This window comes from Sylvia atricapilla, chromosome 4, assembly GCF_009819655.1.
Source record: "Sylvia atricapilla isolate bSylAtr1 chromosome 4, bSylAtr1.pri, whole genome shotgun sequence".
In the NCBI taxonomy this organism is placed as follows: Eukaryota; Metazoa; Chordata; class Aves; order Passeriformes; family Sylviidae; genus Sylvia; species Sylvia atricapilla.
In genome coordinates, this window is record NC_089143.1 from 47,341,903 (window position 1) to 47,366,090 (window position 24,188).

Genomic DNA, 24,188 nt, shown 5'->3' on the forward strand with positions numbered 1-24,188 from the left:
TGAAGGCCAAACTACTAGTGATGCTAAGCAGCAACAGTGGATCCAGAAGCAATATTCAGAGAGACTGATAAAGAAACAAGGGAAACAGCAGCAAACTCTCAGTTTAGACTTGTTTTTTGGAAAACATACCAATTTTTGTTTTAAGTTTGCTGGGTCTGGAGCACAAGTGACTCCCAGCATTTGCAGGCATCATTCCCTTTGCTTCTCCAATACTGCTTTCCTACCCAGAAACTTTGCTGAAAGAGGGTAGATTGAGATTGGATATTAGAAAGAAATTCTTTACTGTGAGGGTGGTGAGGCACTGGAATAGGTTGCCCAAAGAAGTTGTAGATGCCCCACCCCTGGAATCGCTCAATGCAGGTCAGATGGGACTCTGTGCAACCTGGTCTAGTGGAAGGTGTCCCTGCCCATGGTGAGTGGGTTGGAACTAGATGACCTTTATGGTATCTTCTAACCCATTTCTGTGATTCCATGAAACCACAATCATAGTACTTTATATGTTTGGAATCTATGTCAATGAAATTACAAACTCCTATAAGATTACCTTTGTTCAGCGTCAATAGTAATCCTTGTGGGACGACCAACAGCTCTTTGAAGAACTCGGCGTTTCTTCCCATTCATGTCTGTTGCTTCTATGGTTCCTTTCTGTCTGTTGGCCCAAAGAATGTCTTGGTTTATCCAATCAATAGCAAATCCTGAAATGCCTTTGTCTATGTAACATAGTCTCTGTAAATAAGAGAAAAAAAAGAGTTGACATGAGGATTCCTAATTACTACTCTAAAACTGGCTTTTGTTACAGGAAATAGAATGCCCAGCTGAAACCTTCCAGTTCATTCCTTTGCCTGCTTCATCTTTTTTTCAGACCTGTAGATATTTCTCTTTCTTTCATCACTTTCATTTGGTCTTTGCACTCACACATACCTGTTCTGAACAGGTGACGCCCTGCAAAAGGAAAAACTGTTCTGCCCAAGAAGTACACTGGATTAATATTTAGCTACAACTTTTCACATTTGGCACACTATGAAGCACCCAAGCCTGTTACAGATGGAAGTCTCCTAACATACTGCTGCTGGACACTGATCCTTTAAAATCAGTGAAGATGCATGAGTGAAAACGCCACATAGGTAAATGATTCTGGCAATCTCTCCAACAAAAGAACATTCTCACAGTGATAAAGTTCAGCAACAACAGCCTGTCTGCCCTTCTTAATCAGCCAGATGCAATGAACTGTACAGTTTTTTCTGAACAAGGAATAAAGTGCTAAAAGCATTTATGCAACCATAGAAACCAATAAAAATTTTGAGAAAAAATGAGTAGGAATTCAAGCACATTTTTCTCATAGCATTTGTGTCAGCTGGTGTTACAATAATCTTGAAGACAAAGGTGTAATGCCAGAGAATAATCTATAACTGATAGAAACATTAATTAACATCTACAAAGCCTTAGTTTGTCTGAATTTCATCTCCATTTTTAACTCGCCTTCACCTGATCCACAGAAAATACTGTATGTACTGAATGTGAATGCCAGTAAAACAGCCTGGATTCAGGATAGCAAAAGTGCTAATCAATGAACAGTAAAGGCAGAACTGTACCCAAATAGTAGATGGTTTCCATAGAGGGTTTACATCAACTGGAAGAATTCCAAAGAACTGATTACTTTACCTCTTGTTTTGTGCCATTTAGGTGAATTCTTTGAAGCAGTCGCCTTTCAGAATCTACCCAATACACTTTCTCTTCTATATAATGAAAATCCATAAGTGTTGATGGACCACTATCAGCAACCAGTCTTTCATGATTTGTCCCTTCAGTGTCAATTCTAAAGATGGCACTTCCATGGCTAAAAAGCAGGAATGGTGCTGGATCTGGTGTAGACAAAATGAAGTGAGACCAATTAAATTATAATCATTGTATTTTTGCTACATTAAATTCTCATTAGTAGCACACCAGTCAAAGAGAAAGTTCAAGGTTTAGCTGTCTCATTTCTTAATATCAACTTTCTAGGTGTATCACAGAGAACCAGTAATGTACAAATGTAATGGTCTTTCACATTTAATGCCGAAAATTATGGCAAAAATCTGAGTTAGAAAACTGAAACTACAGTGGTTGTAATAACTTATCCCAAATCCTACAGCCCAGACAGAGATCAGAACAACTGCTGCATGCTTGCCAAATGAGGTTGAAAGAAGTTTGCCATGCATGTGCCCCCAAGTTGAAGATCACTTCAAACTATTGTGCTATAGCAAGAATTTATCACAGATAGGTAGCCTGGAGTCTCCCTTTAACTATCCAAAAAGGGAAATTTAAGATCCCATGATAGGGCAAAGGAAGAAATTTGACACTGGGGAGGTTTCTTGCACTGCAAAAGCTGAAGGAAAACAAAAGACCTGTACTTAAAACTCTGACAGCTCAAAAGCAACAACTTCTTCCAGACAAAACCTCTATTTGTAATGAGCAAAGGGTGAGAGTATAACAGTGACTTAACATAAAATATGTCAAAATAAAGGGTGTTCCAATTATGCCCCATACTCCAGAAAACCAAGTGAGGCTGAAAATGATGAGCAGCTAGGATGGTCCCAATAGCCTTGATGCAACCTTAAAACAAGGTGATAAGTATGGAAGTACAATTAGTATGGCATAATAATTGGGGCTGATTCAGTTTTATCAAATCATCTTCATTTTTTTTAGGGTATCACTGTAGAGCACAGTTAAGATTGCACAAGGAACCTTAACTACAATTAAGATTGCTCAAGGAACTTGAACTACATTTCCAAACCACAAGGGTTTTCATTTAGGCTGTCTGTCAAGTGCATATAGGAATGCAGTTCTTATCTAATGAACACATTTTAACTTTCATTTTGAAAATAAACATGAGTTTGTTGTTTTCTTTTAGGTTTGTATATATATATATATATACACATATTTGTGGATATCGAGTCTATTCTTTAATTTATTACTAAAAAACCACACAAAACATAAATCCCATTGTCCTAGTAACATTGGAATTTTATAGCATGGTTGCCTGAAACAACAGATCCTGGCATACAAGTAGTCCTCAAACCAATTGACTTTGAAGTGCAATTATGGATATAGACCCAACAGAATGACAGCTTTCAAGCCTGCGTAATCCATTGCTGAATTATTCCAGAATGAAGAAGCAACTCACCATTTATCAGGAATGGATGCCATCAAAGATGCACTACCACCAGTTTCTTACACATATACTTTTGAAAATTAAACTGCTTATTGACAAGGCTCACATCTTTTTTTAACTAAATGTCTTTACAATTAGCATGACACCAAGACTTTAAACTCAACAAAAACCACTTTTACAACATTTAGATAGATGCTTCTCCTTCATAGTTGCAAGGTTGTTTACTTCTCCTTTAAAAGCAGAGGAATGAGACAAATTTTGATTTCTCCCTGTGAAGAAAGTTCTGATGGGCACCCAAGATGTAATTTTGTGTTGTTCACAGGGAAGATGGTCGGCACACTGTTTCTCTATTAGCAGAACATTTTGTATCTCAAATTTTAAGGCTATCACCTAATTACAGCAGCTGCTTACAGGATTTTAATTACTCCCTTTTTCTGCTTCTACTTGAACTGAGCAACCTCATATTTGAACAATGAATACTTGCTTCATGTAAATGGTAAATTAACACTGAAGTAACAGTAAATGAACACCTACTGAAGAGTAGCCAGGCAGATTTATCTAAGGGATTTGACAGCTACTGCCTGTATTTTTGCCAATTAGTTAACCAAGAATGTTTATACACTTCGGTTTTGCCCTTTTGTCCTTTCCACTCTCTGAATTCCCTAACTGTGAATGAGGGCTCTAAATGGAATAAGAACTGAACAAACCTTACTTTAACTGCAGAGGCACCAGTCAGATTTAGGACTCAATTTTTATCAGGAGTTTAATTACCAGGTAAACCATATCTGCCCCAAAGATTTTCTTGTCTTTAAAACATGAGGGTATTTCACCTGGTGTATCCCCTGCAGAAGCGTTTAAACCTGACTTAATGGTCCCTTACCAATCACAGTAGCTCTATCTGCCACTTTCTGCTGTTACTATAAATGTTAGTAATAACATGTTAAAAAGTTGAAGTACTCCAATATGAAAGGAAGATTGTTCTTTGAAAGATAGCTGTGCACAAATATCACTGAGAAGAAACACGTTTGTTTTCACTTCAGTTCAGAACTGGAGAGCTTGCAAACAAACTAGGGATGTTTAGGCAGGACCACAAAAAATCCAGTTTGAGTCTTTGTGAGTTACATGTTGCTGATAATTATGATGATTCTAGGGCCTGGACTAAAATAATTGTGTTGGTGACAGTTTGGGAGCTCTACAGAATACTTTTGGCTACGTTTATGGTTCCAAAATCTACACACATAGGGACTCAAATACAGCTCCCATTTCTCGGGTAAGAAACGTGCCTTGTCACATCCCATCTCTGCATTAGCAAGATAGTCCCAGGTAAATACTAGTCAGAAAATAGAAAACTTGAGGTCCTGGGTCAGAAGGGAGCTATGGTGTATCTCAGACAGGTACCAAAGCCAGGCATTCAGGAAGCCAAAGTGGAGAGGTAAGAGATGAACTTCAGAGCACTCCCACCTCATAGTCTAGATGCAATATAGAGTTGAGCCAATCAATAGAACCCAACTATTTTTTTTTCCCCTGAGTACATCAGTTGAGGACAAAATGAGGGTTAATCAAAGACTGTAACTGCAAATATTTTCCTCCTAGAAGATGTAAAAACTTTTAAATGCATCTCCCATATTTAAAAATCAATTTATACACTCAGGACAGAGGAAGGGAGAGAAATAACTCATTCATGTGAGTAGCACTCATGAGTAGCACTCATGTGTGTTAACTGCCAATGGATGAAACCAAAAATAAGGACTTTCTGCTTCTACTTTTCCAGCACTGTCCATAGAACCTAAACATGCTAAAAAGACACCAGGGCCAACAGACTGAAAGCAGTCAAGGTAGCAGAATCTTGTGTTCTGCCATGTCCTCTTGGAAGTAAGAATGGGATAAGAGAGTTTACAGTTTTAAACTGGTAGAGAAGGCAAACAGGAAGTAATTGTTTAGTTTAGTTGTTTGTTTTCATATGATCATTCATCTTTCCACCACCATAGTTTATATTTTTCACCATCATTTTTCTGTGGCATCCACTTTTGGCCTTACCACTTACCCACACAGTAGCAGAGGCAGGTTTTTTGTCAGCAAACCAGAGAACCCCCGTCCCTGGCCATTAGGGACCAGCAGGCATGGTTAACTTCGAAAAGGAATGCTAACTGAATCTCTAAAGCCCTTTTCCAGTTACCAAAAATGAAAATGTCTTTACCATTCACGTAGCAAGACCACTTGTCCATACCCAAGGAGTAGCCAGGCAAACAGGAGCAGATGTACGACCCTGGAATATTGATACAGGTTTGGCCACAGGTTCCCAAATCACCTTCAAGGCACTCATCAATATCTGAAATAGATATTTGAAAAAGATCAGGAAAATTCAGCTAGCAAAATTAGGAAAGAACAAGAAGAAAGAATACCTTTCACAAACTTATCTAATAATAAATTGTCACAAAATTCCCATCATCAAAAAAATGAAATGAGGATGGCTGTATTCCTTCATGTGTTGGTTTCAGAATTATTACTGGGAGAGTTGTTAATTTATCATTGTCACAGTCACAGTGATTTTGGAGGGTGTTCGGGTTTTATTTGGGTGGGTTTTTTTACTGTCAAGGGAAATTACCCTTCTGCCTAGTGTCTGGGCACTGGTCTCTAATTGCTCAAACACAAGGAACAGACTTGTCTTGATTTGTGTTATTATTTGCTATGCAAATGCTGGTTGCAGCTGCTTCCTTCTATCTTTATCCCCTTTTCAACAGTAATAACTTTGCCAACAAATTAACAGATTTTTCAAAACAGCAAAGCAAAAAACAGACTGTCACAGCACTGAGTTCAACATTGAGCTCACTTTTGTTTGAGTCAAATCTCAAACAGATTTACAAAACACAAAAATTCCCTCTGTACTCTAACAGAAACAAGCCCAAACCAAGGCACTGAACAAATTAATTAGAAACTAGGCTTTTAACGGGTAGGTTGGGCTGGAACCCTTAGGAATTGAAAGATATTGGATGTATTTATACTGCTTTATCAGGGCTTGAGGAAGTGGCAATTAATTAAATCCTAAAGAAAGGAATCTATTTTTTAAAAAGAGATTACCACTGAGGAGTATAGCTTATGCTAAGGGGAAAAGAAATTCACAGTGCCATGGATAATCATCCCACAAAATTGAGATAAATTTTAGTTCCTGCTGAAAACAAACATATCTGATAGTAACTTCCCAAGGTACTTGACAGCTGATAGCACCATATGGTGGTATATTTCTTGTATACTTTCCTTCTTCACCTACTGTGTGATGGTTGCTCTAGGGAACAGCTTTTTTCTTCCAAGTTCTAGTTGATGTCAGTAGCTTTTGTTCTGTATTTTATCATGTGATTTGCCACATGCAGGAATAAAGGAATCAACGCATTTTGTTTTAAGGAGATACGTTTGAATAAGTCACTAAAGGGAGTGGATTAACACCCCAAACTAGGTCTGTGTGTGTTACGTGAGAATTCCCTTAGTTTAAAGAAGGGCACCTTGACTACAATGAACAGCAATTTAACCAACTCACAAAAGATTTGGAAAGAAACTTTCTCAGTAACTTAGGGAAACCTAACCAGATCTTTGATATCCCATGGTTCTGCAAACCAGTCTCCTTAACTGCTTTAAGAAACTGCATGTAGCAAGAAGGGTTTCTGCCCAAGTATCAAAGGTGTTCAAAAAGTATGTCAGTGCTTTTCAGCTGTCTAATATGTCTGCACTAACTGGGGAAAGCTTCCATATTGTTTACAGAGTTTTTCCCACAAGTTCATGCTCCAAATAGCAGATGAACTAATTTGACAACATATGAAATGTAATCAGAGCACATGCAACTGATTTCTGTTTAACAGATTATGAAGGTAAAGGAGAAGCATTTTCAGCAGCATAATTCCATGAAGGACTCTAATTCTAACCCACAATTTTCTTCAAACAATCAGCTTTCAAGAGCATATTTTCCCAAATGTACTAGGATTGTACATTCCATTCTCCACGGCATTAAAAGAGAAACGCTTCCAAATCCCCTCTAGGAAGGTTTGATGGGCTTAGAAGTATGTTAATGAGCTACAGACACCATGAGCTTCAGGTCACCACCAAAACTAGATACTCCTGGCAAACACTGCCTGGATATCAGTGACGCTAAAGGGCTCTTTGACAGCCAAAAAGGGGAGCTTTGATGACCCCAGCTCCTTGTCCATCTGCTGTCAGCGTTACACATGAACACTGTTTGCCACTACGCCCCTCACCCACCGGTTTTTAAATCAAGTAACTGACTGACTAAGCTGGACCCTTGACCTGATCCAGCCATCAGCACCACAGCAGGTGTGAGAATGTGTTGATAATGTAGTTTATGTGTGCCAATATAATTTTATCACGGTAGTATCTTGCTTGCTAAATGAACTTGAAGTTATTTTTCTGTGGAAATCACAGGTATGGGTGAAAAAGGTAACTGTGCAGATATAGGATTGCTAAAGAGAGAGGTTGTTTGATTAGGCAATGTGAACCACTGATGAGCTATTACTCAATCACAATAAAGAGCACATTAAATAAGAATTAAAAAAATAGGCCTGGTCTATAGATTGGATCTGAAAGACTGCTTTCTCTGAAAAGGATTTGTTTCACACTGGACAGAAAGCTGACTGCTTAGCACATTACTGGGCAAAAAAATTCAAATCATGACACAAATGAACATAGCAGAAATTAATGACTGTGAGTAAAAAAATTGCTTCTGTATAAGGCAGTGGTCAGACTATATTTGCATGCTGTTTGTATTTCTCAGATAAAGGTTGCTAAAGGATCATGAAAAATTAGAAAGTGTATAAAACAAGGATAGAAAGCTTGATTTGAAGGTAATAAAAAGTTCCTTTCTGCAAGGAAATTCAAGAGCTCAGAATGCTTAGATTATCAGAAAGAAGCTTGGAAGAAGGATTAAGCACCACAAATTAATACCTTCACAAAGAAAAAGTAGCAGATTTTCCAAAAGACACTATAATCTTTTTCAGGAACAATTTAACAAGCACTGATAGCTGAGAACTAAAGCCAGGGAATTCAAATTCAGACTTAAAATTCACATTTTAACATGAAGGGTGAATCATGCTAAGGGAACTAGCTACCAGGGGAAACCCTGAAGGCAGTGAATATTCTAAAGTCAAGGTCAGACTGGGAAGACATGCTTTACCAAACACAGGTTACTGAGCAACAGACCAGGGTAAAAGGAGAATGACCCTTTATTTCCAGGGGGACTTTTCCAGCTTTATATGAGTGTACAAAATTGACTCTCCAAGAACAAGAATACTGATTGATCAGGCTACAGGAGAGAAGATTTCAGAGTTATCAACCTGTCCATTTTCATCACCACCAACATTCACATAGTAAAGCAAATCTCACAGGTAGTGAAAAGCCATTCTTCTCCAGCTGAAGAATGGCTCTCATGGAAGAACTGCCCAGTAAAAGTGCAGGGACACAGTGGCCACAGGCACTCAGCCACAGGACAGTGCCCCTCCAGTGGTAAGCAGGAAGAACCAAGACACACACAGGGCTACTGTGAAACATGCTACAGCACTGTGAATGTTTGGCTTTTATGGCTTTAATGATGGAAGAGGATCCTATGCTCAACACCCTCTCTTCTTTTTTAAAAGCAGAAAAATAAAAAAATCCAACCAAAAAATGAATCAAACCACCAACCCCAAAGCAAAAACAAACAAAAAAGTCTGGTTTTTAAGGTTTAGGAGAACCCAATCACAAAATCATCCATCAGGTGTAACTAGCAGTGCCTTCATCTGCACTTTTAGTGCCAAATGAAAGCATGGAGTTGCATCCTGTTGAAGCTGTTTTACGTGTCCTGGCAACCACATCCCCCAGTGGGAACTTTACCCTGTGAAAGAAATCGGCTTAGTGAACACAAAAGCTGTCTGCAGTGCCCTGACAGCCAGTCCTGAAAGGAAGAATGAGGTTCTGCTTAGTTCTCAAAGGCTTCTTTATGCAAAAAATGCCTTGAGAATCAGCAAAAACGATGAATCATGTCATCACGATGTTGGCAGCTCTCAAAGACTTTGCATACAAATATACTACTTTATTGAGAGTCCTGAGAAAGGCTCTGGTTGCAGAAGGTTGAAGCATTAGTATGCCTGGCAGGGACACAGAGAAACCACAGTGAGCCAGAACTTGAATTTCATTATGGCCCCAAATACATACATTATATACATAAAGTATACGTGCAGATACATACACTCAAATAACCTCATGCAAATCTGGTTCCTGTTGAGTTGGACTCGTGATTAATTCATTCCGCTGTATCCAACCACCACCATAATCTTTTCAACAAGGCTGAACGTGAAAGGTCATCTGGTTGACAAGGAAAGCAGCCCACTGCTTTTTTGTTTAAAGCATCCACCTCAAAGAACAGAAATTAACTAAAAATAGAGAAAGACCCTCCAGCTACCAGCAGGTCACAATGAAATAGATGATGCACAGTTCAGTATCTTTTATCTCCAGTTTTTAAATGAGGTTTAAAATACAACCTGATAATTTACAATTTTTGAGAGGGCAGAGGTGAAATGCTCTTGTAAGATGGTAAGAAATACATTATGAATACAATGAGGGGTTACAGCTCCTGGTGTCTCCCAACCCAGAGATGACCACATCACAGATATGGCAGCAAGTGAGAACATATGATTTATCAAGTACAAAATAGAATCAAATTCAGAATTGAAATGCAATTTAGAAAACAGTTGTAGACATCTTATAGAGAAAGGGCAGAAAAGATCCCCAAAGATTCCCAGGATCTTCTTTTTTCCTTTCTGGACTCTGATCTCAAGTGTTTGGTAACTAGAATAGAAAAAAAAAATCTACCTTTGAAATAAATTCTATGTGAAATACAGTCTACGTGTAAATTAGTAGCTACAAAATAAACCTCTGCTTCCTGGATCATGCAACTTCAGATGTATTGTTACTGGCTTGCCTTTCAATGATGGAGGCCATGAAATATCATCAAGTACTCTCATCCAGCTCCCTTTAAAATCAGATTTCAAATTAGATACTAAAAAGTAGTCAGGTTTTTAAAAAATAATACAAAATTCATTAAACTGCTGTTTTACACTGGGCAAAACAATGAGGTTTTTCAATATTAGTCACTGGCTTGGGAGTCTGCCCCTTAGCCTTCTTTAATATTAAGCATCATGTGATGGGTGATGCCATTTCTGTCTTTTCTTGTAACATATTTTCCTCCTTCATATTTTGGTCCAAGTTTTTACAGCTCACATGCAGCTGGATCCAGCTGATTGTGAATCTTCTCATGAATTGGTCGGTGGTTCAGACCCCTGTTCAAGAATTCCTGACTATTTGGTAAAACTCTTTACAAACTCCTTACCCCCAGCCAGTATACAAAGTGAACTAGCTGGAAAACAACTACTGAAAACAAAGAAAAACACACCTCAACTGTAACTCTTCTGAAATACAGAGGGAAGCAGAGGCATCTTATCAGGTTTATCCCTGTCACAACAGGGGTAGAGAACAGTTGCCCATTTCATTGGCTCTTACTGCTCCTTATGAGATGCTTGCAAGGAAAGAAAGGAGAATTAAAAAGGTTATGGCATTTGATTTTTCTCAGAATACAGACAAGTAGTTTTAGAAGCATGTCTTCAGAAGGCTGTATGGAATGAAGTGAAGACAAGATTTATATAATAAGGAAAATTTAAAGATGTAAAACAAAGTGTAATAAAGTAATAGTCCTAATCTCCGTGGTAAGGGAGAGGTGAACAGGAAGAAAGAAAAGAGTAAAGCTTGACACACAGAAGGAAGCATCAGGCCAAAAGAGCTGACCTAGATAGCTGCAGTTGTCACCTTCAGTTGCAGGCTGTAGCTCTGTAGGAATGTGCAGCACGTTAGCCCTGTAGAATTGACAGGGTCTGAGCTGTTAATGTCAGAATTTGGTAGAGATGTGCTGAGTTTAAGAACCCATGATTAGGCAAAACTTCAATAAATACGGGTTTTGTTTTGCCTTCTTCCAAGAGTTTTTCCCCATATGGTTGGGTATCTTTATCTTCAAAATTACTATCTTTTTTTCATTTTTCAAACTTACACAGTATATAAAGTCAGCCCTGAAACCAAAGTACACCTCCAGTCTTGCAGTATCCAGAAGATAATATATTTTCTGGGTAAACCCAAGGAAGGAATAACAGCTCCTTTGTAGGCTAGACTATTTTTCTTCAGAGGTAGAAGGTTCTTTGTTTCCACTGCAGTCTACAAGAGATGAGTTATTAAAGGTGACTGATCCACAGTCCTCATAGCATCTTAAAATAAGCTATTAATTCAAGGCGGCATGTCAAAAATCACACAAGTGCTTCCAATTCTACCATAACTTGTCAATATATTGATGCATTCATGCATCAGACTAGTTTTGCTCAGACCTTGTGATCTCTTCTCCCATACTTTCTTTCCTATAAGCCTTGCTGTTTTGGGACAAACAGCCCCTCAGAAAGGCCCCTTCTCTCTTGTCATACCAAGTCAGGATTCAAAAAATTGCTCTTAAAATAACTGTATAAAATTATGTGAGACATTTAGAGTTAGATTTCATTATACTTCCACAGGATGAGGAGGCCTTTGATCTTTGAATATCCATAGAACTAAACGGAACTAATTAAGGAGTGAGCTATTTAGCAATGTAAGAAGATGACCTAGACCTTTGTCTGAAGCCGCAGTGTGGAAAACAGATCTGGAGAAGCCTACACACATTCTGGCAAGTATCACTTGTAACAGTTCACTAACAAAGAGCAGACACCTTCTCAATTCAGGGGAGTCCTTATGGCTGGCAGGTTGCCACCACAGCCTCCGATGATGAAGAACATTTTGCAATTGGTGTATTTATTACAGCTCGCCAAGAACAGTCACCAAGCCACGATTCAGCTTGCTGTCATTGTTCACAGTTCAGTGGAATGAATCATGTCTCCCACTCACCACTTTTATCTCCAGTATTACCTTCAAAGCCTGCCTCCAGCTTCCTGCCACTTGCTTCCACTGCAGCCTCTGTCTCACATAATTACTGAACTAGAATATCACTTCTGCTTGGAACACCAGTTGTGTATCCAGTACACGGAGGGAAGAGGAAAGGAAATCCCTTACACCAAAGCATCCTTCAGTCTTACATTTCATGTCAGAATTTCACCTTTGCTTAATCCCCTGTAATCCAGTGGTCTGTAACTGGAAAATTGCCTTAATGAATCTCATTTTTCACTTATTCTATGTCATATGGAATTGCTCAGAGTATGTCACAGTAATGCCAGCCCTTATGCAGATTTCCGCTGCTGCTATTTCTTGGAGAGTTTGCTGAGCTATTGGCCAATCTGTTTCAGTGTTTTATCTGAAGTCCTCCATTCACACAGCAGCTAATTTTCAACAGAAAAGACTTAATGCAGGGCAGGTTATGTCTTCATTAATGAAAGAGCAACATGCATCAATATGCAAAATATATCCACTGGGGGGAAAAAAGAGCCTTTGCAGCCTTTTGCATTTTAATATTTAGAGTGGGGTTTGACTCATTAAACAATAGCCAAACAAATCACTTCATCTCAGGTTTCTCCCATTACATATGAGTTCTTAAATGGGTAACCCAGTAATGCAGAAACCATAACTAATGAACACCCTAATCAGCTCGTGGAAGTTAAATACATGCTAGCAAATGGAATGGATCTATTGGAAAGGCTGTGTAAAGAGCAACAGTTGTTAAGGATATGGCATACACATTGCATGTATTTCAGCACGAACTTACAGAGAACCAGGTCTAGGCTGATCCCATGGGCCAAATGGCCACCAACAGCAGAGAGGGAAGATGATCCCTACAGGAACACCCTCTGGTTTAAGTTTGCATAAAGGCAGTCCAGTCTGTGCACTTTGAGAGTGCTTTTCAACGTGAAGCAAACATAGTGAGAGGTGGTAATATGGAGATCAATTTCAGAAGTGTGCTCATCATTTGAATTGAAGCATGAGGGTATGAGCACTCAAGGTGTGTTTGGCTCTCAGACAAACCTCAGTCAGGTCTACAATTTGTACACAAAAAATGCCCATCTCTTCCCCCCTCAATATGACAGCATTTAACATGCAGGGTTCAATTTTCTGCTTACGAGATGGTATTTCTTGGCAGAAAGCACAGAGGAAGCACCTGTTATTACATTACTAGATTCATGACAAGAACTGAGTCAGAGCCTCTGAAGCCCAAGGAATCTAAGGCAAAAGCATTAACTCTAAGTATGAGGAGTTGCTTGAATACTTTCAGAGCATGTCCTCATCTCCTAACAGCACAGCTCACAACTTCATTGGCTCTGGATTTCTCGAAAAAAATTGGACCTTGTGCTAGCAGGGAGGGAGAAGAGTTCTGTCATCTTTTGTCTTACACTTTGTAAAGAATTGGAACCTGCTTTTTACATGCTCCAAATCACTGGAGATGATTACAGTAATGTTAGTGTTGTGCATTTCTCCCAGGTCTCATTATCACAGTATTAAGCACACCTGCTATTCATGTATTATATGAGATGCATTATTAGTATAAGTACACACATCTACGTGCAATAATAAGCATATTAAAAATAGCTTTTAAAGTTATCTAGCCCACATCTAAATGTATAATAATACATAATCATTATAACACTACATATTTATACAGAAATAAAAAAATACACCTTTACTCAAACCTTACATATATTGAAGCATGAATGCACGCATGCTCATGTACTGAAACTATAGAGATACTAAAGCTATGGCAAGAAGTTTGGGTAACTGGAGAACAGTTCACATGTCTTAATGGTAGTATGAAAACTTATTCTGCTTTCTGATAGTTAAACCAACAGACGTGCTGATTTCTGAAAGAAAAAACAAAAAAGGAGTTCTGCTCATTCTGAAATGCAACAGATATTGAGAAGCTGATGTATCATTTCTGCAAAACTGATAAACACACAAGCAATCTGCAAAAAATCTCTTTGAAAATGATAAAGCTAAATTAAGGTAATACAAATGCAGTTTTGTTAATCTGGGAATGTTCAGCAACTTACCTATACAAGCAGAGTTTTCAGGCTTTAGTCTGTATCCATTAGGACAGTTCCAGTGCTGCAGAGCTGAGAGGCTGACAAAACCAATTTTAAAAACTACAGGCAAAAAAGCAACAAGGAAGAGAAACATAATCTTGAGGGTATTTTTGAGCTGTCACTAGAGAAAAACTAGCTTGTATTCATTCATATCCAGGACAAGATGAGCATGTGTAATCCCAAAAGGTTTCTGCAATCTGCCACTTTAGACTCAGGCATCTTATCAAAATTTCAAGTTTTATCTTTGCCTTGCTTTTCTTGTCACTTTAGACTTTACTGTGTCTGACTACAACCTTGAAGAAATTCCTGGGAGATTTCTTCCCCACACACATCAGGCCTTTTTTTCTCTCTCTCTTGCGTCTCTTTTTTTTTTTTTTCCTCTTTTGGAAGCCAAGTATGAAATGCCTGACACTCTTGCCACAAATTTAACACAGCTTAAAAGCTATGCTCACAAAGATCACTTCAAATTTCCTCACAACAAAGCCGCTGTTTAAACCTTAAAAGCAGAGAATTCAGAAAACTCTTCAGCACAGCTCTCAGTGGAGTGCAGGGAGCAAAATCCCCAGGTACTGTCCTTCTCCGAAACGCGGTTGTTTTTTACATTCAGGCTTGGATGGACTCCTCTTTTCTTTTTAAAGCTCTGCTTGCCCCACCTCTTCTCTTTTTAGTACCACTTGAGTGAACCCTGTGTTTGCAAATAGTAATGTGGTCAGTTCCTTACTACAGGGAACTGAGCCAGCATGCAGATATCCAGCCACCCATAATAAATACAGACTCTTTAGAAAAGCAACGCCTCCTGCTTGAGAAGTACCTGCAGCTTGCCAGCTAAGTTTTTCTCCACAGAGATTGTAGGCAAATGTATTCAATTCCTGTTCAATCATAATTAGCTGCATTCCTCTTAATATCATCATCTGTTTTATCACCAGAAACAAATTTTGCCATCAAAATATTTCATGCAAAAAGCAAGGGAAATATCTCTCTGGTTTCTCTGATATATTTTTACTGGAAATCCAAGTCAGTTTAAGGTCAAATTCAGATCCAGGGTATGTGTTTGTAATCTTGAACTGAAACTTTCTCTCTCAGGTTTGGCGTTATGCAACAATTTGGCCCTTATGCATTTCCGGAAGAATACCTGATGTCAGAGACTGGGATAATGTGTTCTGAGCCTGCATCGCTCACAGATGCTGCAGCCATTTATATGTATACTGGTGCTGCACAAGGCTGCTGTCAGGATGCAATGCTCTTTTACACCTGTTCCACTGAGGTATAAAAAACTAGATAAATTCTAAGTGCACGTAGTCCTTCAGTACTCAAAAAATCTCCTTTTTCCCAGTCCATCAGCCTAGGCCAGCAAAGCTCTAGAGCACAAACATAAGTTGATGCTTCTAAGATTTACTGAATTTTGAATGTGCTGAGTTTTAAGCATGAGTTTAAATGGTAGACTGTGCCAGGCTTTGTTGAGCAAACTACTGTGAGATAACCTGGTTCTGTCACTTCTTTATTTCCATTGATTTTTTAAAAATTTTATTTCTGGAGTGTTGTACTGGAATGAATACTAACATAGCAGCTGGATACAGCAGCACCATCAGAAGGTACCTACACCTGTATGAGTTCTGTCTCTCAGAATTCTCCCTCTCCTCTCCCCTCCGCATATTTGTCTGAATTAATAAGAGTCCAGACTTATGCTGTCAGAAAATAGGATTATAACCTGATTATAAATTGGGCCACTCTCCATTAAAAGTAACTGTTTCTTGATGTTTCTGTCTGTGTGCAGGCACATTCTGGTCTCTCAATCTTCACTGCTGCATCCACTGCAACTAATTAAATCCAGACTGACAAATGGCAGCCACATTTCCATATACTCTGTTCAGAACCGAGTCTTTACCCCACATGCTATGCTATAAAATACAATAACAGTAATGTAAATTATGCAGGGCCAGACTCATGCCAAAGAGCATTTGCTTCTCCAAATAGTCCCTGGGAATACAAAAGGGGCAAACAATGTGAAAGCACAGTATAATGCCATCCCATCTAGGATTACAGGATCCTGCTCAGGAACTGTGGTATGTTCCATAAGAATCTCTTTTACTGATTCTGCAGTCATCAGTTCCTCTTCACACAATTTTCTTCACTGTTCAAGCTAGGAGCAAGCAATCCTAACAGTTTAAAAGGAATGTGTCACTCCTTTGTGAGCAGCCACCAGCAGTGTTTGCCAGACTGTGAGGGTGGCCATCCCAGCACATCTCTGACCTCTTCCAGAGCAGACTCAGACGAACTCACTGAAGGAGACAAAGCTAATAAGTTTACCTTTCCTTTTAAAACCCAGAAATAATTTCTGTCTCACATTCTTTTTGTCTCTCGTTTACACACGCTGTCTTTTCCAAACATCATCCTCGATCTTCCCCCACTGCTCCATTTCCACATTTGCCTTTACACAAAACACAGCCAAAGACACATCCCAGAATTTCTTTTTCTTTTCCTCTAAATTAAATATAAATACAGAACTGTCTGATATGCCAATACCACAACAACCTTTTCTGAAAGAAGAGAATCCTTCACTTTAGCCAGGTAGAGACCAGCTGTGAATTTTACCATCCTAGAAGTGTAGGAAAGGCTTAAAAACAAGAAGAAAAACATTTTCATAGTGGGATTAATTTTTTCTACCCTTAAACCCCAAATTTAACTTGGACCAGAACTAGCTACCAAACCCACAGTATGATGATATGATATGATATGATATGATATGATATGATATGATATCATGATATGATATGATCTAGGCCAAAGAAAGTAACTACCCATTTGAAACTAGATAGAACCAATCACCCCCTATAACAACCCATAAAGTGCTCAATAAAGTATTATATGCATCAGGCTGTGCCAGAACTACACTTTCAAAGCATATTATTTTTCACCAAATGGTTCAGCATATAGCTCATAATAATTCCTTTACACCTGAAATCATTCAGCATTTCAGAAGTTACTGAAATGAGTTTCTAAAAAGAAAACTACTGTGCTCACCTGCAGGTATCAAGTGCAGTCATCTACATTAGTCTGTCACTCACATGATAAATTAGACCAAAACAGCTCAACAGTCTAATTTGTAGGGCTCACTGCAGAATCAGTCCAAATGATCTTAAAATCATGCCAGTTCATCAAATGTGAAGAACGTAGTTGAATTTGACCTGCTGATTCAAGACACTTTTGAACCAACAACAAATAAACATTTTATCCCTTTCACTCGGAGTTCTCACTATCTTGGTTGGCTTTGGAAGGGTTTTTTGCTAAAGCTGGGAAAGATCAGCTAGCAAACAGCTGGTCTAGTTGAAGAACAGTATATTCTGACTGTTTCTAAACTGTGGAAGAACCAGTCTTTGCTCAGCTTCCCAGTGCTTTCGTTATCTACATTGTATTATAATCACATTGTTTAAATCATAGATTGGCTTTTATTCTTGCTCACTACACATTACACTAGCTCGTCAGCAGTTGGACTTCTTTTTCTGCCAGCCTCTGAAATGCTAATTCTGGCCTTAAGCATATTCTGATGTGGTTAAAGTTATATTCTATAGTCAGCATAATCCAAATTTCCACTAACACAGGTTAATTATTAAACGTGAATTCACTGACATAGCACAGGAAACGTGTAGCAGCTATCTCTAGTACAAATAGCACAGAGCAGTGAGGAATATTCAGGTTCCACAAAACAGATGCCAGAACCTCTCCAAAGGTCCCAGAAAATCTGCCAGCCCCTGGGACAAGACACCCATGTATGTGTCATTCTGCCAGAAAAGGTATTGCCACCAGAGAAGCAGCTGACTGACACAAGCAACTTCTGTGATGATACTGGGGATTTCTCGTAGTCTTCAGAAAAAATCACCCAACAATTACCTAAGCCTTCCTTACACCTACTTGCTGAGGCCTGATCTCAGGGTCAGTGTGGGGCTGACTGATCACTGTATTTTCCCTGACATGACAGTGCTTGATTCAGTACTTTTAATGTCATTTCAGCAGGTTCAGCCTGCATCATCTGTAATTCTGACAAAAGGGACATTATGCAATACTGAATTGACTGTCAGACCAGAGAGAGGCACAGCATGAGAGACTGGCATATTCTAGTCATCTCTAAAAGCAGGAATGTCTGAAATCTCCTCCTGAGGTATGATGGCCGTTCTGGCTTTGTCCTCAAGCATGTCACTCATCACTTCAACAGTTTGGAGATTATATTTGGCTGGCAGGATATTTTAATTTAATTACTAAATTAATTTAAAAGTGGCGTTTTAAATCATGAAAGCTTTTTGAAAACCAAATGTTACTGTAAGTAATCTTTTCCAGTTGCCCGTTGCACAGCAGCAGTTATGACAAACATCCACTGGATCTTTTTGTAAGTTTGAGTACTGTAATTTTTCTGCTATGGTTGCATTTTTTTTCCTACTACAAACTGATCTTAAGCAAAAAAAAAAAAAAAAAGGTCTAAATAATCTGTGTTAAAAACATACTCCTAATTATAGCCAATATTATCTTTTTAAAAGCAGTTTTACATTTAACATTTTAACAGGCACCTTTCACCAGCTGCTATACAGTAAATACTTATTTCATCAGCTAGACCACACTGGAATCCTCAGAAGGATCCAGAAAGTTAAATATGCTCTCTCTCCTATCCAAACAGCCAGAACAAGAGTGAAACATTCTGGGGAAGCCACATAGCACATTACTGAGTTATGACATTTATCAATGTTAGATGACTACTTTGGGCCTCTGTGTTAACAGATATGAAGGAGCAGCTAAAATAGCATGTTGAAACAGTCAGTTGGCTCCCTAAGGTGGAAATAAAACAGAGGATAAAGTAAATCATTTTCTACCATGACTAAGATCTGTGCAGCTTGCTATGTGAGAACACTTAAGAAAGTATCTTAGTAACAGGTATGGCAGTAATTCACTATCACAGTAAAAAAGTGTATCCTCTCTGTGTGTTTTGCTGTTTCCATCCCATGGATAACTCTGTTTCCCTCACAGCAAAAATGATTTCTAGTACACATACTAGAACAGCTGTTCTAACAGATCTCTCAGAACAAAGGCATTGGCTGAAATCCAGTTTGACTAATTTTTAGAGTTCCTGAGCACTCACCATTTACACTGATATCAGTCAGAGATTAGGAATTTATCTGTCAGCCCACAGGTTCTTATTTGAAGTCCATCTATCAGAGATATTTCTTTTACTTTTTTCTTATCCCATAAGTTCTGGCCTGGAGAGGTGAACAATTAAATTTACTTTTTAGTCGATTTTTTCTACCCCATCACAGACCTTTTCAGATGGCTTAATCTTCTTATGACCATAGAGAATAAACAGCAGGGAACATTTTATAGTTCTGTTTCATGCTTGCTCTGCCGGCTATGTGGAACAGAATCACAGCACTTACCTATCCAGTTCACTTTGCTCAATTAGCTCCATTTCACCTGGTGCATCTATAACACCAGTTTGGTAGATCTACACAAACCTGCATCTGTCTCAAAGACAGGATCAAACAAGATGGACAATAAACAGAAGTAGAAACAGGCATTGTTATAGTCACCTTTGCACAGCAAAAGCACTTGAGGTGAATCCAAGACTGGAATTACCAGAGACCTTGCCAGTGCCCAGTACTGAGCTCCTGCAAGTAGGCTGCAGGATGCCCCTAGTTGCTGCAGTACTCAAACATTCTGAAGGAGGCAATGACATCCTGAGTATGTTGCAAGCCACATCCTCTCTGTGGAAGTTTGTTATTTTCCTGTAACTGTCCCTGCAGCAGGTGTCAGAGGGATTCGCCAGTGAATTGGTGGGCAAACAAGAACAGGCATAGTAAAAAACACTTCTAGCTCCTGTGAATGTTCAATTTTCCTACAATTCATAGAATAGATTCAAGAGATCTCCAGAAGCAACTCCTTCCTGATTAGTAGATATTCAAGCACTGAAGCATCTCTTGCTCAGAGCCTTCTGAAAGTAAACTTGCACTTGGAAGTACAAGTTTTTGATGTAATGTCATTTCTTGTGTGAGACAATTTTACAGGTGCAATATAGAACAAAAGCAAAATAATACATGGGGTCAGACCCTACCCACAGCAGCCAGAGAGGATTTCTTAGACCAAGTTGGGAAGCAGTTGGCACAGAGTGATCAGCAAGGGCTCTGCCGTGCAGGAGCAGCTTGACCTGACACCACCTCAGGGAGCCTCACAGCTGCAGGCAGTGCAGTGCCAGAGCCTATCACAGACCCAAATGCCTCTGTGAGTGCGATATCCCAGCACTTGGCATCCAAATCCTGCAGCTACCAAACACACCCTGCTTGAGGCCACAGCTGCCAATTCTCCATCTAAACAGGGACAAGTAGAGAAGAGCAAAGGGGGAAAAGGCTGAGGCATTAAGCACAAGCAATAACTCACATTATTTTTAGCTTCTAGATAATGGTTCTGTACTTCAAAGCTTTGAACAGATTCCATATTGCTGGTTGCAGTGTGAACATGGAAGCTCCAGGCCAGACTCAATTGACAGTGATGATTTCAGAAAAGGGAGAAACCACTCCTTGCAGTAGTCATTTTCTCTCTGGAGCCCTGTAAAACACTACTGCACTACATGAATACCCTAAAATTGCCTGCAAAATTCAGAAATTGTATTATTTCTACTGTAGTTTTGAAGAAATTGAAATGACCTAACAAAGGTTTGGTCTCAGGGACTGATCAGGCAAGTACTAAGAGCTGTGTTAAGCATTAAGGACAGGGGGAAATCACTTTGCAATAGAGCAGCATAAAATGATTGTGTAAGCAACAAGCCAACAGCGAGAAAGTGGTCAGTAACATTCACACATTCTCACAGCATGTCTCCTTGGCTGCACTCAACAAGCAGTGTCTGTCTAGCTGAAGGGTGAATGAACAGATTCCTGGAAGCTACAGCTACCTCCTTTAGAACTGGCAGCATGTATTGGCTGGCATAGCCTTTACCTTCCACCAGCCTAGGAAAAGCAACAGTGCAATCTGTCACAGTTAGGCTTTGCAAAATAAAACCTCTGTGGATGCACGGAGATGTGGATGCAATAACCATATGCATAGTGCATTAAAAGGGTCCTTCATTCTGCCTACACCCCTCCCACAGGCTTCCTGAGTGATGCTGGCATATTGTGCAAATGGCCCAATACTTCCTGTTACATAAATAAAGGTTATTTATTTTCATAGCTGTTATAAAGTATACTGAGGCTCTTGCATGTAAGGTTGTACTCAAAATTTCAAAGTAGCTGTTAATTTATTCCTGCTAAAATCACACAGAGAGAACAAATTAGGCCCTAAAGTAAAAGGTAAAAGAGAAAATTAATTTGGATATGTACATGAGTTGTATCAGAAATACAGTGATGTTGCAAAGCACTGAAAACTTTTAAATACCACTTTTTACTCTTAGAATCCAATATATGTTTATTTCTATATGGAAAAGCACAGTAAAAATACATTCCTTCAAAGGACATATGCTACTGTTTGTAGTGCTTTTGTTGCAAAAATCATTGCACTGTATTGTATAAAGTTATATTTTTCAAAGTGCAAGCTAAGTTCATTATCATAAATGTGAGAGCATTTTTCAGGGCCACTGCCGCATACACTGTATAAAAAAAATGCTCCACACTCTTAAGTCACTTCACAAAACTAAAATTGCTATAACAATGAACACAGTCTCCAACCCAAAATCATCTATAAGATGCAATCCAATCTATTACAGCATCTTTATTAAAAAATAGAGTATTTCAGGGCCATTCTGTAAAACATTACAAGTGGCCATTAGGATAAAATTCTAAAAAGGAGCCCCCACTCAAATCCTCCTCAGCAATGTGCATGGAAAAGGTTTGGTGTATCTCTTGGGCAGTGCTTTGGAAATTAGCCATAGGTGCCCAGTTTTCCAAAATGAAATAAGACTCCAGTAAGCAGAGAGGGGCACAGGAAATCTATTCCAGGAGTCTGCGTTCCCAGTGGTGAAGAGACTTCTCCATGTGCATGTTTGCGTTTGGCTGCCTTATTTAGAGCTGGGCTGGCAGGCAAGGCAGGACGTGTCAGAAGAAACCCAACCACCTAAAATATCTGGGGCAAATACTCAAACCCTATTGAAATCTATATATCGAGAGAGACTTACAGAAGGGCCTACCCTATGTGTGTTGGCACAGAAATCCAAGACACTCATTCCTGCTTACATTCCCAATGTGCACGGCCACTCACAGCTGCAAAACGTATGGGCTAAGGGCAGGGACTCTCCTCAAACGTTGCTGGATGACAGGCTTACCTTTACATTCCAGGATGAAATACTCAGAGTGACAGCTTTTTGCTTTCAGACATGAAGGAGAAACTGATCCTGAGCCCACTGATATGAAATTCCCGTTGATTACAGAAAAAACATCGGACCAGGCCTACCTTATGGAAACCTAACACAGGTTCTTGTGTTAACCATTAACACACCTTAAAGAAATACACTTCTATTTTATCCCCTAGAAATCAAAAGTGATTAGGTCCTTTGGTATAAGATAATATCACTATTATATGCCCTCCAAGGCCTACTTAAGTATTTTTTTTTAACATGTATAATTTAACTTAGGCTTGACACTGAGAAACAAGAGAAAAATTGGAAAATATTTTAGAAAATACTAGCAAGCATAACAGCAAAAAGAGGACAATCTGATTAAGGCCTCAGGATACAGCTTTCATGTCATGCCCTTCTACGCCTGTCTCAAACAACAAGTTGCAACTGCGTGAGAATAAGACATGGACATTTCTTTTCCTGATCCAAAGTCTACAGGAGGTTCCAACAGCAAACAGTAGCTAGCAATTGGCATCAATGTTCCTTTTCCTTAACTGTCAAAACCAGACATCACTTATATCAATAAAGAAATAATACCTTCAAAAATGATCTTGTTATTAAAGATAATTCAAGGCGCAGTGTTCTGTGGATCAAGTATGCAGCTACTACTAATGCTTTTGTAATAAGATAACGAAGAACAATCTTTTAAGTGCAGAACCCTTCAAGAGAGGAAACTGTTATAAGCATTTAATGCTCAGTAGTTTGCCTGTACTGATAGTTGGCTATTAAGAGCTTTTGCTACTGCTGCACCCAAAATGAATAAATGACAACATTTATCTTTCACATCACTCTGGTTTGACCAGGACTCATCAGATCAAACAGGTTGTGCAGACTAATGTTCAGGCAGGAAAATACTGCCGTATATTAGCTTCATGTGTTTAATATAAACAGATTAACCATGAAAACTTACCTCCAAAATTGCCAGGATTTCTCATCACTAACCAACTGTTTTTCATAGAAGTAACATAGTACCTATTCATTAGTTTAGGGGGGAGGAGATTTTTGATGCAGCAAAGCTCTTGGCAATCAGTGCTCAAGGCAATGTTAGGGCTTGAAATGGTACTCTGGAGATCGGAGTGCTGAACTCAAAGCAGTTTTCTGTGACCAGCTAGATTGCAGAACTACTGAGAAGCAGCATTTCCACAACTGGAAAGAGAATTCAACTTACACTAAAGGACTTGAGCTATATTGTAAAAGGCAGTCACTTTTCCTTTCTGCAGCATCCTAACTGACACAGTGGATGTGTTAAATTCTGTGAGTGGAAACTTAACAGGAGCTGGAAGCACTGTTTCTCATAAACTCCTGAACTTTGGGGATGGTGGAACTGCTATGGAACACCTGCACATAAAGAAAAAAAAGCCCTCTTGCATAAATTTGCTGGGCAGAACAGAGGTTGCTGATGGATAGTAAAGCAAATTCAAAAAATCATGGAGAATTTTCGTTTGTCTGCAGTCATCAGTGATTATGTATCCAGGCCAGGTTTGTACAGTGACAAAGGGAGACCATCCAGCTGCAGGGGCTCCTTTATCCTGCTCAAAATCTCAGTCATCTATGGTCTCCTCAATAAATAAGTCAGCCTCAAACACTTTTTGATATAACCTTTTTG

General features: G+C 39.0%; 1 protein-coding gene across 1 annotated transcript in view; it reads right to left on the bottom strand.

Annotated features, from left to right (window-relative positions):
• Positions 1-14,941, bottom strand: part of EGF (epidermal growth factor) — a 54,771-nt gene extending 39,830 nt beyond the window's left edge. Inside the window, exons 1-4 of the mRNA XM_066317806.1 lie at positions 14,191-14,941; positions 5,349-5,480; positions 1,663-1,862; positions 545-726 (exon numbers count right to left, since the gene is read on the bottom strand). Coding sequence (XP_066173903.1) covers positions 545-726; positions 1,663-1,862; positions 5,349-5,480; positions 14,191-14,317 — 641 coding nt within the window. The 5' untranslated portion in view covers positions 14,318-14,941. The remainder of the gene's footprint in view (positions 1-544; positions 727-1,662; positions 1,863-5,348; positions 5,481-14,190) is intronic.
• Positions 14,942-24,188: the final 9,247 nt, after the last annotated feature.